A 13,736-nucleotide genomic window follows, 5' to 3' on the forward strand; every position below is an offset into this window, starting at 1 on the left:
GACCGTTGAAGATCTTCTGGTGTGGGTTTTCGTAGGTACTCATCTCCAAACAAAAAAAATTATTCCGTCAACAAAATGTTCCATGCACTTCATCGAAGTGGTTTCACCAATCCGGAGGTATTCGTCAACCGCATCAGCTGCACAACCATATGCAAGCATACGAATTGCTGCAGTAGACTTCTGTAGTTCAGAGAAACCGTACCTTTCGATAGCATATCTTCTTTGTTGAAAGTATAGAATTTCTGCGGAGAGTCGATCAACAATACACATGAATAAGAGCTTTTCATTCTAAAACGGCGTCGGAATAGATTAGGAGGGAAAGTTGGATTTTCTGCGAAATAATCGTTCCATAATTGGATGGGTCCTTCTTCACTATGTCTTTCAATATAGACTTTTTTTTCTTCGGTTTTGCTGCTTGTTGACGATCACCGTAATTGTACAAATAATTATCCAATTCTTGCTCGAAAATACTATCAAATTCTTCATCCAACGCTTCTTCAAAATTATCACGGGAAGATGATGCCATTTTCTATGTAGAAAATATTGGATTTTTTTGGTTTGAAGTAGAATTTTTTGGATTTTTTTGAGTAAAAAGAAAATGAAGGCTTGGATTTGGTTGAGAACAAGAATTTGGTGTGAAAAGAAAACATGAAGGCTTGGATTTGGTATGAGAACAAGTAATTATTTTTGGAGTAAAATATGGCTTGGATTTGGTTTGTTAACAAGTAATTTGTTGTGGTATTGGTTTGGATTTTTTGTATTGAGTTTGTAAGAACAAAAGAGAATAAAGACAAGTGGTATTACATGGTGATATTTATAGCGAACCTTCCGAAATAATACATGGTGTACAAAGTAAAGTCACAACTTGTGGAACAAAGTAAAGTAAAAACTTGTGGTTAGATTTGCGGTACGAACGATTCGTTTTACATTTATTAATAATTATATATAAGACCAACAATTTATATGAAATATTCTCTCATGTTATATATACTTGACTGGAGATTAAATATTTTTTATTTTGAATTTTATGGGTGAGAGATATATGTTTTAAATGCTCCTCTGCACCGCATAAAAATATCATCCAAAAAGGATAAAATATATAGATGCAGGAGATGAGTCTCTGCTCTACAAATACTGAGCCATCTTATGAGAGATGTGCCTATTGCAAGATTTGCAAATTATCATGTAGATGATAAAAGTTTCCCATTATTATGAGAGAATCATTGAATAGTTTGGATCTCTGAACAAATGACTATAATAAATATGAACTTAAGAGTTCAAAAGTTCAAAAGGATCACTATTCAGAATATATTGCAAATCAAATGCAAAAAGCTTATGGATGAGATTTCATGCAATTATTGATCCTCGTATAAATGTATATAAACTTAAAGTTCATACAAAATCTCTTGTCCCAGCTAAAAATGTTCTACAAAAATATATCTCTCGCGGATGACATATTATTGTCTATAACACGTAAAAGAACGTGATAGACAACTTTGGTTCCGAATATAAAGAAAATCTTCAAAATTAAAAAGAGCATATTATTACTAAAAAGAAGATTAAAATCTTAAAAGAGGAGCATAGAAACTCCTAAATAGGAGCAAAAAAAAAAGACTCTTCAAGAAGAGTAAAGAGACCGATTGCCATGGTTAATAACGAAATCAGGTACCTAAATAAAATCATTTGTAATGATTAAGAGATCTCGATTAACCATGTCATTACGGAAAAATATAGAACCGAAGACAACATAATGTCAACAATAAAATGATCTAGTGCACAAATATGATTAATGAGGATCATGAATCTCCGCTCTGTGAGCGTAAAGAGATATATATTGGCAAATAAACAAAGAGCCAGCCAAGTCTATATTAATGTCGTATAAGAAACGAGTAATTTCTGGACACATGGTCCAAGCCTTCAAAGAGTATTATGATACTTAAGACAAGGTGGTGTGTCGCGCCGAGTTTTGTCAAAATCACCCTATATTGAGTTGATGAATAAACAACTTGAATTACGCCTCTTGGGATGTCTATATGACTATAATCCCTGAAAGATATTTGATATCATAGTTATATTCCCGTGAACTTATAAGCATGATATTTTTGAACATCATCAAAACTCTTAAAGAGTTATTTGGAATAAGAGATCTTGGAAAGACAAAAGTGTCTCCAGATATCCCAACTAAACATCTAAAGTAAGAGATGTTATATTAGTCACTTTCTAAAGGAAGTCGACTCTATATATTTGATCATGAAGCACTATATATAAATGCTGACGAGTATTTATATATTTTGTGAATTGTAGCTAGCATATATAAATGCTAACGAGCATTTATATATCTTGTGAATATATTGTACCTAGCAGTTGCTACTGATCTACTTGCAGGATTAATTCATCTCCTCCGACTAGACCTTGAATGAGTTTAGATGTGTCTTCCATTATCTGCAAGGTACTATTGACTTGGGTTTATTTTATTCTAGAAACCCCGAGTTTGGTTTAGTTGGTTTTGCAGATGGATGATCTATATAAATATATATCGTAAAACAACAACTTCGTGGCGTTTCCAACAACAAATTTTGGTCGTCGCTTGTTCAAGCCATGCCAAAATGCGCTCCATGAACCATGTCGAGAATCTGTATGGTTCAGATTGATGCCCTCTACATATACAAGAAGCAAACAATATAGGCACCACTGAAGAGCTAACAACAAGACACTACTGTAACTGTTTCCCAATTCAAAGGAAGCCATGTCAAGAGCGACATGAGAAGACATATTTCACCATGATTCTTCTCTTACAGTCAAGAACCCGAGAAGAATCGGGAAATTGATTTCCAGTACATCTACTCAATAAACAATGTAGCAGATTACAAAGGTGCTTCCAGCTACAACATTTAAAAAGCATGACATATCGAAATGCATCTTTTGAAGAAGATGTTTCTAGGGAGAGACATATGATGATGAGCGTGGCTGCATTCTTTTTCCCTTATCATGGTTTTTATCCTACTGGGTTTTTTCATGACAAGATTTTTAACGAAGCAGCAAATAATATGCAGAAGATAGACATCAAAGTAAAGGTCTATCTCTCTTCCAAAATCTTTGTCATAATTTGACGAGATCAGAAGACGCGCAGAGAATGATCGAGTCATCTACGAAAGCTATGGAAAAAATAAGATTTGTCTATTCCAGGGGAAGCTTGCGTCAATGTACTCTTTTCCTTTATCATGGTTTTTCTTGTATACAGTTTTTCCATGGTAAAATTTTTAACGAGGCAGTTCGTAATATGTTGATGGTGATGGATAATCAAGGGAGAGTGTTAGAAATGGATAATCATAAATGATTATCCCTCACCTTGATCTCATCTCCTTATCCAATCTAATTACTTGGCCTCCAAGTTTACTTTGTTAGCATGTTATGTAATGTTTATCTTTGTTAGATTTAGTATATATAGACTTGAGATGTAACGTTGAAATGTAAGAGAGAAGGAAGAAAAAATTTTATTTGCTCTCATTCTCTCTACGTTCTTCTCTTCTTTTTTCTTAAATATTATATTATATATGTGTTTGCGTTATGTTTTATAACAGCATTTATTTTTTTTGGGAATTTTTTTTAAAATAGCCAGAATGTATTATAGCAATATCATTACAGTATGGATAAGGCATAGGGACCAGAAAATTGATAAAAGTGAGTTAATAATTCGGTGGCCTATTGTAGGCCCAATTGGAACTCGATATTCAAATCAATGTGTAGATTACTAGATTTTGTTGTTTCGTTATCGATTAAATATTTAAATTTTGTTTCTATCTTTTCATTGTGGATATAAATAGAATAAATAATATATTTTCTTTTATTAACCGGAAATAAAAATATCCACTAATCTCTTTATTAACCTAAAAATATTCATTTCTCAAATTATAACTATAATAAAACTACATATTTTGTAAAACCTATTAAACTGCCTATCCTACTAAATTTTTCTTGTAAAATAAAATTGTAATTAGCCCTTATAAAATTGTTAGAATCATGAAATTATTCTAGTGAAAGTGTTTTGCAAAATATTCCAGTGAAAGTGAAACAGCGACCAAATATTGCTCTACAAAAGAAACAAATATTATGTAGATATTCTAGAATATAAACAAGTTTTAAGTTGTGCCATTCTAACCAAATCAAGTTTTGGTTAACAATTGAGTGATTCCAAAGAACTTGAGGAATCAATTACAGGAGAAGAAGAATGGTTTAACCACTTGATTCTTTTCATCCATTAACTTAAAAGGAATAAAACGCCCACATCTCTCTTGTAACGAATCTCTATTACCATATTCCTGAAACCGGGATGTTACATCTCTAATCCAACAAACCATTGGTATTTTGGGTTGGATTGAACCGGTCTGTAACTTTGACGACTATACATCGAACCTAAAGGAATGAAAATTAATCTCCAACGCACCAACTAACAAGAAGAACGAATGAAACCATACTTTTTATGTATAAAATCTGAAAATCGGGAGTTCGATAAATTTCTGTTTATACACCTCAGGAGATATGAGAATTTGTAACATTGTTCCGATGCAACAAACCCCTCAAAAGAGACTCAAAAGGGTCACAAGAAGGGAGATGGATTTACAACAATGTGCTTTAAGGGATGTGCTACATCACCACCACCAGCATGTTTAACGAACTCTGCGGGTGAAAGGAAGCTTCCATGGCACACACACACGATCCTAACCTCCTCACCTTTGCGGTACCGATACAGAAAACCATCAATCTTTTTCCCGTTTGGTCCATCACCTGTTGTTGATACGCACGGCATGTCTTCTATGATGTTTCGGCTCGCTTCTTTGCCCGGATTCTCGGGCTGAGATTGAGCGGTTGAAGGGCTTGTTTCCATCGACTTGTTTGTTGTTGCTTCAAACACAAGTAAATATCTCAGTAAAACTCTAAACAAAAGATGACACTACACATAATCTAAATCAACAAAAAAATGTCGCAAAGCCTAGAAGATTTACTAGTTATGCTTTCGGATATTATCGATAATCCCTTAATACATTTTCCCTTGGAATAGGAACACAAACAATGTGGTAATGGTAACTGCTCTTTTTCTCTCCAAACTTCGTTTCTTTCCGCTAACAATACCTAAAATGGCCAAAAACCGGACTCTAAAACACCAAAAAGACACCTAGACGCGATGCAAGACGCGAAATTAAACGAGAAACAAAGACTCAAAAACTCTATAAACACCTACAAGAGACCTTAAAATGATAAAAGATACGAAATAAAACGAAAATCAAAGCCTCATAAAACGCTAAATACACAACACATCAACCACATTGCGACAATTGATCTACCCTAAGCTAAGGAATCTAATAATCTTTAAATAATGATATCACTACATCCAAAAGAAGATTCAATGTCTTGTACCCCAATCAATCAAGTATCAAAGATCTAAACAAGACAAACAAACCCCAACAAAACTCCATCTTAAAGAACACCTAACTCATCTCTTAATCCAAATTCAACAAACTCATGAAAGACCACAAAAACTATGGTAATGTACCTTGAACAGGAGGAGGAAGAGTATCAACTTCAGACAAACAAGAAGAACCACTACCAGAAGAACCAATAGATCCTTCTTCCACAACCTTCTCTTCACCACCACCAGCTTTATGTTTCCTCTGTTTCTCTGATCTCTTCCTCTTAGCCTCAAGCCTCCTCAAACTCTGCAACTCCTTCCTCTTCCTCCACTCTTCCTCCGTTTCCACCGGCAACGAACAAGTCCTACTCAGCCCTGACCTATCGTTGACCACCAAATCAAGAACCGACGAAGACCTCATGAGCCTCGTTTTCGCAAGTGGGTCAACACCAAATCTTCCATTGAGAGATAGACCTAAGTCTAACTCAATCTCTACCTCTCCATCTTCCTCAGACAATCTCTGTTTCTTCGACATGAACCTCTGCAACATAATAACTTCGGTCGGAGAATATTAGAGATCTCTCCTTTTCTCAACTTACGAAAAATATGTTTTAGATTTTAGATTAGAAATTTCAACAGATTCTTGATGATAAAGAGCAATTCAAATCCCAAGAAAAGAGCAAAATATCAAATTTGGAAGATTCCATTTCTTCGGTTAATGACGACCTTCCCTTTTTATAAATCCAATAAAAAGTTTATTTAAATAAATAAAAAATTCCCAAAAATTTTAACATTTACCGAAAAAATCTCCGACAAATCTCGTACGAACACTCAAAAAAAATTACGAAAAAAAAATTAAGAGCTCGAGAGAATTTAGATAGAGAGAGAAGAGAAGAAAAAAGAGAGAAAATCAATCAACAAAAAGCTGTTTGTCTAATTTGCGGAAGTTAAAATACCGAAACTACCCTTGTTTGGTGCATTAACGACACGTGGAATCATGGAAGACTCTGACCCAACCCAAGGACTTTGAGCACCCACGTGGTTTTCATCGAGAAAACAAAGACAATATCGTACACGTGTCTTATGTTCAGTGGTTGTTACGTTTTAAGATGGGATGTTGCAGCGTCAGGTCGTCACGTGTCTTTGTTTTTGTTTTTAATTTAAATCACATTATCTTTTTTCTGCTGCCACGTGTCTCACGATGTTATCTTCTCTCTTTTTTCTCTTGGTAATTGACACGTGGAGATTTGTTAGGTTTTGTAACCTATCTGTCGCTTTAGTAGTTTCATTTTGCTTTGGTAGGAGATTTATTTTTCGGGAAAAATGTCATTAAAATCCCCAACTTATTCAAAACGTTGATTTAAATCCTCAACTCACGACGAAACGAAATAAATATCAAACTTATGTTGACTTTCCAAATAAATATTAAACTTATGTTGATTTTCCAAATAAACACCAAACTTTCATTGACTTGGCCATATTAGGCATGACGTTAAGTGAGTTAACAGACAATGTTAACGGGATTAATTTTCTGTTAACAGACCCGCTAATTAAAAATGACAGTATTGTTGAACTATAATCAAATCTCATCTAAGTCATATAACCTAAAGGCGTATTCATATAAGTTAGTTATTTACGTAAGAGTCACGAATGTACGTACGTATAGTTGTATCTGTTCGTAAAGTTATGTCTTTTCGATTAACATCATTGTGTGTAATACGTTTTATCTTATCAATAAAGATCAAGTTTCTTCATACTCTATTTTTCATTTTGGTTTTGTTCTCCATACTCTGTTAAAACAGAGTTTGTTTGTTGATCAAAACACTAACAAGTATTCCTTCTAAACATAAAACGACGTTGTTTTGTCGTAAATGTTCAATAAAATCCCGAGTTTCAAATCATACTCTATTTAGGGTTAGGGATTTTGCTCGATTTGGGGATCTAAGATTGACTTTAGAGATTTGATTCAATCGTTACGACAAAACGACGTCGTTTTGTTGTTATATGAAACAATGTCGTTATCAATTAACATATATGTTAACATAAAATTACCTCCATTAACGAGATCTATTAACCCACTTAACGTCGTACCTAATATGGCCAGGTCAACGGAAGTTTGATATTTATTTGGAAAGTCAACATAAGTTTGATATTTATTTAGAAAGTCAACATAAGTTTGATATTTATTTCGTTTTGTCATGAGTTGAGGATTTATTAACCCACTTAACGTCATACCTAATATGGTCAGGTCAACGAAAGTTTGATATTTATTTGGAAAGTCAATGAAAGTTTGGTGTTTATTTGGAAAGTCAACATAAGTTTAATATTTATTTGGAAAGTCAACATAAGTTTGATATTTATTTCGTTTCGTCATGAGTTGAGGATTTAAATCAACGTTTTGAATAAGTTGGGGATTTTAACGACATTTTTCCCTTTATTTTTCTATCGTATAAGTAAAAGCAACTTGACGAACTTTAAATATATATATTTTAAATTGAAAAGTAACGAAAAGTAGAATATTTGACAAAAAGTTTGAATTAATTTTAAGTGTATTTTTTCAAACGATTAGTCAACAATTACCATGGTACGATAGAATAACGTTTTTATTATGTTAGTGGGATGGTGGATTAAAATTTTTATCTATATAGAATAACCATGACTAAGGACAATCTAATTTTCTTTTTCAAGGTAATGACCGTGTTTGGAATACTTTTGTAACATGTCTTTTGTGCAATTCTTGAGCAATTAAGAGGAGCAATAAATGTTACATCATTTATATATTAGAGTAAAAGTTGAGTAATACTCCATCTGTCCCATTTTATTAGATGTTTGGACTAAAAGCATATTCCATCCGTTTCAGTTTAGTTGTCGTTTTAGGATTTAAATTTTGTTTCATAATAGTTGTCGTTTTAGGTTTTCAATGCAAATGTTTGGTGAAAATTCCAGTTTTAATGTTTTGGCCAATGACATTTTTTATAAAATATATTAATAAAGAGTAAAACAGAAAATTTAATGCTTTCTTAATTTGTGTGAAAAAACCTTAAACGACAACTAAAACGAAACGGAGGGAGTATAGATTAAGAAACAATAAATGTTTTCTCATTTATGAAAATTCAACCTATAGAAGAAGATATTGCATAATTAAAATAATTAAATATTATTAAACTAATATAAATCATGCATTGAAATTAGAGAAAATCTTATATAATGGAACAAATGAAAAGGTCTAAAACATCTTATATATTGGGATAGAGGGAGTATAAAAATTGCTATATTTATGGAATTTCAAAAAAATAAAATTATTTTAGAATTTTCTTTTACTGAATTTTTTTATATTTGTAGAATCGTGTTCTAGATTGTCATGTATTATACAACAATTTTAAATATTTTTGATATTATGATTTTACAATAGATAATAGCGAAAACAAGAGTTTAATAAATATATTTAGAATATCAGAATGTATATATAATTTTTAAATAATAGGTTAGATAATATGGTTATGGAATGTCACCGTTGCTAATGTACACCACATCATCGGTTTCGTCATATGATGCAACCTTAGATAAAACCGTAATGGCTGAAGCAGAATATTGGTCAAAATATTAGAAGCACGTAGAGACAGTAATCAGCGGCTATAATCGCTAGTTCGAGTGAAACAACCTATAAACCTAGATAATTCGGATATATAAAATTACAACATGATCGAATAAAGACTATAATCGTGTTTGAGTATATCGTGTAATTATAAACAGTTTTGGACAATATATAGAAATTTTTGTTTTCGATTTTTTATAACTTTAGTAATTTTAAGAACTTTTAGATAATTTAGGTAATTTTATTAATTTAAGAACATATGTGAGATCCATGTTTAGATAACTGTGGATGTCGGATTCACACACTCAAGTATTTTTATTAATGGGAAAGATTATTCTTGAGGGACAAAAAATAAGAATGTCAAAGGCTTATGAATTGCTACAAAAATTGATATAGTATTTCTTGCTCGATAGAGATCCCCTTTTACATGGCCATTGGCCTCTATACTTATACCTAGAAAAATGACATTTAAATGGCTAATTAAGTACAATTATTCTCTCTTAAATGTGTCCGTTTTGATTCTTTGACTTTAATGCTCAACGTTTGAATTTGAGTTGACTCTGGTCTTTATGGGCCTCGCCTTTTGGCCCAAGTGTCCTTGGACCGACTTAACCATGACTTCGTCTCCGGACTCGTATCGAGGTGCAATCACTTCGAATTCTCCTTATGGTGGTAACCACTTCGATTGTTCTTTTGACTTGTGGGTCTAGTGGGCTTTATCCTTAATGGGCCATTACCCCGACTACGTGGCAATCTTTGGTTGGTCCTGGACCTCTGGTGCGGGATCCGACACCAACAATTAGCCCCCCAAGTTCTTCGAAGTGCCATTCCAATTCGAAGGACTTTAAATGCTTAAATGACCAAAGATTGCGCTCGAGAATCTTTCTGATTTCCCGCCGAAAATCTCATCACTCCTTTAATTCCGGCACTAGCCATTTTTAACCAAGTGACATCTGTCATCATTATGACCGCATAGTAATTAATTACTATTAAAACGGAAAAAAACCTTCTCACTTCCCACACAACTTCCGAGGCGGTTTCATCATTTAGCTTGTGTAAGGTAACTTCTTTTCACCACCATTTTCTTCTTTTACTTTTGTGCTTTAATCAAAACTTCTCTCTACTTTTCTTCGCCGAACCTCTCTTCGCCGGATCTTGAATTTTTCATTTTTCTCCGATGACTTCCGATTCTGAGAGACCTGAATCTCCGTCTTACGATGAGAGGCGCTCCAGCAATGACGAATGCACTCGTCCTAACGATATTGCCGGTCCTCATTACAAATTCACCTGTACTCTTCAATCCCTTGAGCGATTAAAGGGGCTTTGTCAAATTCCTCCTGGAATCATAGCGGAGGCACAGATAGCCGATCCCACGGAATTCCCGGAGAACCACCGCAACGGCTACTTTTGTGTTTAAGAAATCTACTTCAAGGGCTGCGGATTGACCTTCCCCCTTCCCGAAGCCCTAGTTCGATTCTTGGCAGCTCTTGAGATTGCTTTACCTCAACTAACCCCCAATCTCCTCCGAACCATCCTCGGGATTATAACCGTTGCGGCGGAAGCTGGCTACGTCATTGGAGTCCCCGAGCTGAATGAACTCCTAAGTGTAAGGAGTTCATCAAAGAAAACAGGGTACTTCTCGGCGTATCCAAATGCCAACAGGAACATTATTTCGCACCTCCCGAACAAAGATGAAAACTGGCACCATCCTTGGTTCCTGATTAAGAAAACTCCTGCTTTAATTGGAAATCTTTCTGATGTACTCCCATCGAAGTGGTCTGCGAAGCCTGGTAGAAATTAGGTCGTATATTCCTTCCTTGGTTGTTTTATTTTTTACTGACCAAACTCGTTGTTTTCACTTCACAGCTGTCATCGCTTCGACTCTTCCGACTGAAGAATTCGTCAAGTTCTTCAAAACAATCCTTGAAGGGGAAACCCTTTGGAACTCTTTCACCCTCGATCGGTTTGTCGAGGCCAACCGAAAACTCAAGATGAGTCCTCCCAATCTACTTCATCGTCTTCCGCCTCCTCCCTCAACTCAGGGAATGTCAGCTCGGGCCCTTACTGCCCAGCGTAAGAAACTCTCCAAGCCGATAGTAGAGGCTTGTGATGAAAACAAGGCGTTCCTTGCCGCCGCCATTGACAAAAAAGACTACAGCAGGACCCTGCTGGTTGATGATAACAGCGCCGAGGGATCCAGATCCGTTGCTGCTTATAGGTTAACACCTCGTCGCGAACGTCGTGAAAGCGATCTCCTCGTCGTGATTCTCTTCGTCCTACCCGAGACGATTTTAGCAATGAACCACTTAAGAACTTGGTTCGCAGGAAGAAGGACAAGTCATCCCGTAGTGACTCTTCTCTGCGAAGGGAGAAATCAAGGGCCCGGACTGACCGTTCACCTCGATCATCCCCTCCCACTGAACCAATGGGTCCTCCCCGACCTGTTGGTATGTCTTCTTCTTCCCAGCCCGATAGCGAAAAGACTGCTCGGAGTGCATCTCCTAAAAAAGGAGATTCTGAATCTCGAGATGCTTCCTCGAGGTTAAAGCCTGCTCTTGTCCCTCAAGTCAAATCGCTTTCAGGTTTGGTGATTTACACATACTTAAACGTTTTTGTTTCTATTAAGATTCCAATTTTTACAACTCCTCCTCCTTCGCAGCTATGGAGAAAGAGGGCAGCGTCTTCCGATGCTTCAAGACCCGATCGGGTTCGATTTTGCCAGACTTCGACAAGTGGCGCCCTGCAATTCGTGAACGCTATCTGCTTCATGCTCATCATTCATCTCGGGTTAGTTCCGCTTTGTTTTTCCGATTATGCTGCCGTTCATCGAAATGTCTCACCATCTCGATTTCATGCATAATGGCAGGCTAAAAAATCAAAAAAGAGGCCCCTCCCCCAAGGCCTGATTGAACATTATGAGGGGCTGGTCCTTGGTCGGGAAAATGAGATTGACGCGTGGAAGAAAAAACTTTCTGCTCTTGAGGCTGAACTAAGCTCTTCTACCGGCTCCAAGAACGATCTGGAGGACAAGGTCGATAGTCTGACATCCGAGCTGGTGAAGATTAAGGGGGAGCTGCAGGACCAGTATGACCAAAATTTCAAACTCCAGGATGAGCTTTCTGGTGTTCAGGGTAGGCTTCACGAATCCGAATCAACCGCCGATACCTTGAATAACCAACTTATTGAGCTTAACGCGAAGTACAAGGCGATTGCCAAATTGCGTGATTCCGAGTTGGCAAGGTCGGCATCGAAAGCCAGAAAGGAAGTTAAGGGACGCAGGATGGAGTTGATCCAAGGGGCCGTCCGCTTCATGCGGACCGAGAAAGCTAGGTCAGATTTGGAATCAGACATCAAGGAGCATGAGAGCAACCTGATTCTGTTGGATCAAATCCATGAAACAGATTTCTCCGAGGAGCAAGAAAGGACCGAACTGTCGGCTAATCTTTCTGAAAAGCGGAGTCGCTTGGCAGCTCTTCCCACTTCGACCTTCAACCCGCAGGACTTCGAGGAATTCTTCACTGAATCGCCTCCTATAAGTGAATCGGGTCTAGACTGGGCAGGTAACACTTGGCTCCTGATTCTTACTACCTTATGTTGTTTTTTTTAAAAAAAAAAAGATAATTGACTGGAACTGCCCTTCCCAGGCTCAAGTGAGATGGAAGATGTCGTCCCACCTGAAGTCCCTGTGGCAGCGGAGGTCACCCCAGAGGATGGTGGTACTGTGGAGGGCGGACCAGGAGCCCCATCTGACCAAGCGCCAGTCAAGGAGGCGGATGAAACTTCGACTGCCGAGCCGGAGTCCGAGGTGGCTGTTACTTCGTAGTGGCTGCGTCCACTTTAAATTGGGAATTGTCCCATTTATTTTTAAAACTTAATTTCGAACTTGTTTTTGCCTAAGGAGGCTTTATTATTTCCTTTGGACAAGATACTTGCCTGAGGAGGCTTTTAAACCTTTCTAGGTTTTGACCCCAAGGGGGTTTGGTTAAAATTATATACGGGTTTGCAAAGTCCGCTTTTAACCCTTTGTGGCCTTGTGGTTATGCTTTCGAGATTTTTAGGCTGATCAGACCTTTCTCTTTAGAATGCGAGAACTGAGCTCGGCTTAAAGCGAGTTCCCCACTTCGGGTTTAGTCAACTCGATAATTTAATTGGGCTTGGGCCTTAGAAACTTTTGTAGTTAATGCGACGGTTGCTCTTTCCCTTCTTATTTCTTAAAAGTAGGAAAACGGCTCGTCTTTAATGCAATAACTGCCTTTTCTCGATTTTCCAAAAATGGTTTAAACCACTCGGGCACACTATCATTATTGGATTTATGGTTCCAAGACAAACCCTAAACCATTATAAATAAAGGCTTACCTACCTCTAAGCTTTCTTTAAATACGATTTTAGAATCTTACTTGAGAAATATTACGAGAATGGAAAACGAAAAAGTAGCCCCCATTGATCCCGGCAGCCCACTCTTCTTGTCCGGCGATGGCTTTGAACCGGCCGGCGTTCTTTTTCCTCACGCCGTCTTTCACTTTCCTTCAAAGGAGAAGAAAGAGGCTTGCGACTTTATTGACAAGGTTAATATCTGTCGTCTTTGATTAAAAGCTTTTTGTTTCATCTTATTCATTCATCTTTATGCTAGGTTGCCGACAAACACCGTCGCTTGTGTGAAGAGAGGCAGCGGCTAGGCCTCAAAAGGCAAACACTCGAGGCTCGCATTGCTCGGGTGGAGAGGAAGATACGGGC

General features: G+C 36.8%; 1 protein-coding gene across 1 annotated transcript; it reads right to left on the minus strand.

The window, feature by feature from the left end:
* Positions 1-4,458: 4,458 nt before the first annotated feature.
* Positions 4,459-6,448, minus strand: LOC110228680 (ninja-family protein AFP3). The gene is made up of 2 exons (XM_021026676.1): positions 5,552-6,448; positions 4,459-4,902 (listed from the first exon to the last, which is right to left on the minus strand). The coding sequence occupies exons 1-2, from the start codon at positions 5,955-5,957 to the stop codon at positions 4,598-4,600; spliced, it is 711 nt and encodes a 236-aa protein (XP_020882335.1). The 5' UTR covers positions 5,958-6,448; the 3' UTR covers positions 4,459-4,597.
* Between the last annotated feature and the right edge of the window lie 7,288 nt (positions 6,449-13,736).

The sequence above is a fragment of the Arabidopsis lyrata genome, assembly GCF_000004255.2.
Source record: "Arabidopsis lyrata subsp. lyrata unplaced genomic scaffold ARALYscaffold_5, whole genome shotgun sequence".
Classification (NCBI taxonomy): domain Eukaryota; kingdom Viridiplantae; phylum Streptophyta; class Magnoliopsida; order Brassicales; family Brassicaceae; genus Arabidopsis; species Arabidopsis lyrata.

Excerpts from the sequence above, each read along its gene's own strand:
- LOC110228680 (XM_021026676.1), bottom strand. The coding sequence starts at position 5,957 with ATGTTGCAGAGGTTCATGTCGAAGAAACAGAGATTGTCTGAGGAAGAT. Across the intron at positions 4,903-5,551 it reads TCTTCCTCCTCCTGTTCAAG|CAACAACAAACAAGTCGATG; the intron begins GTACATTACCAT and ends TTGTGTTTGAAG.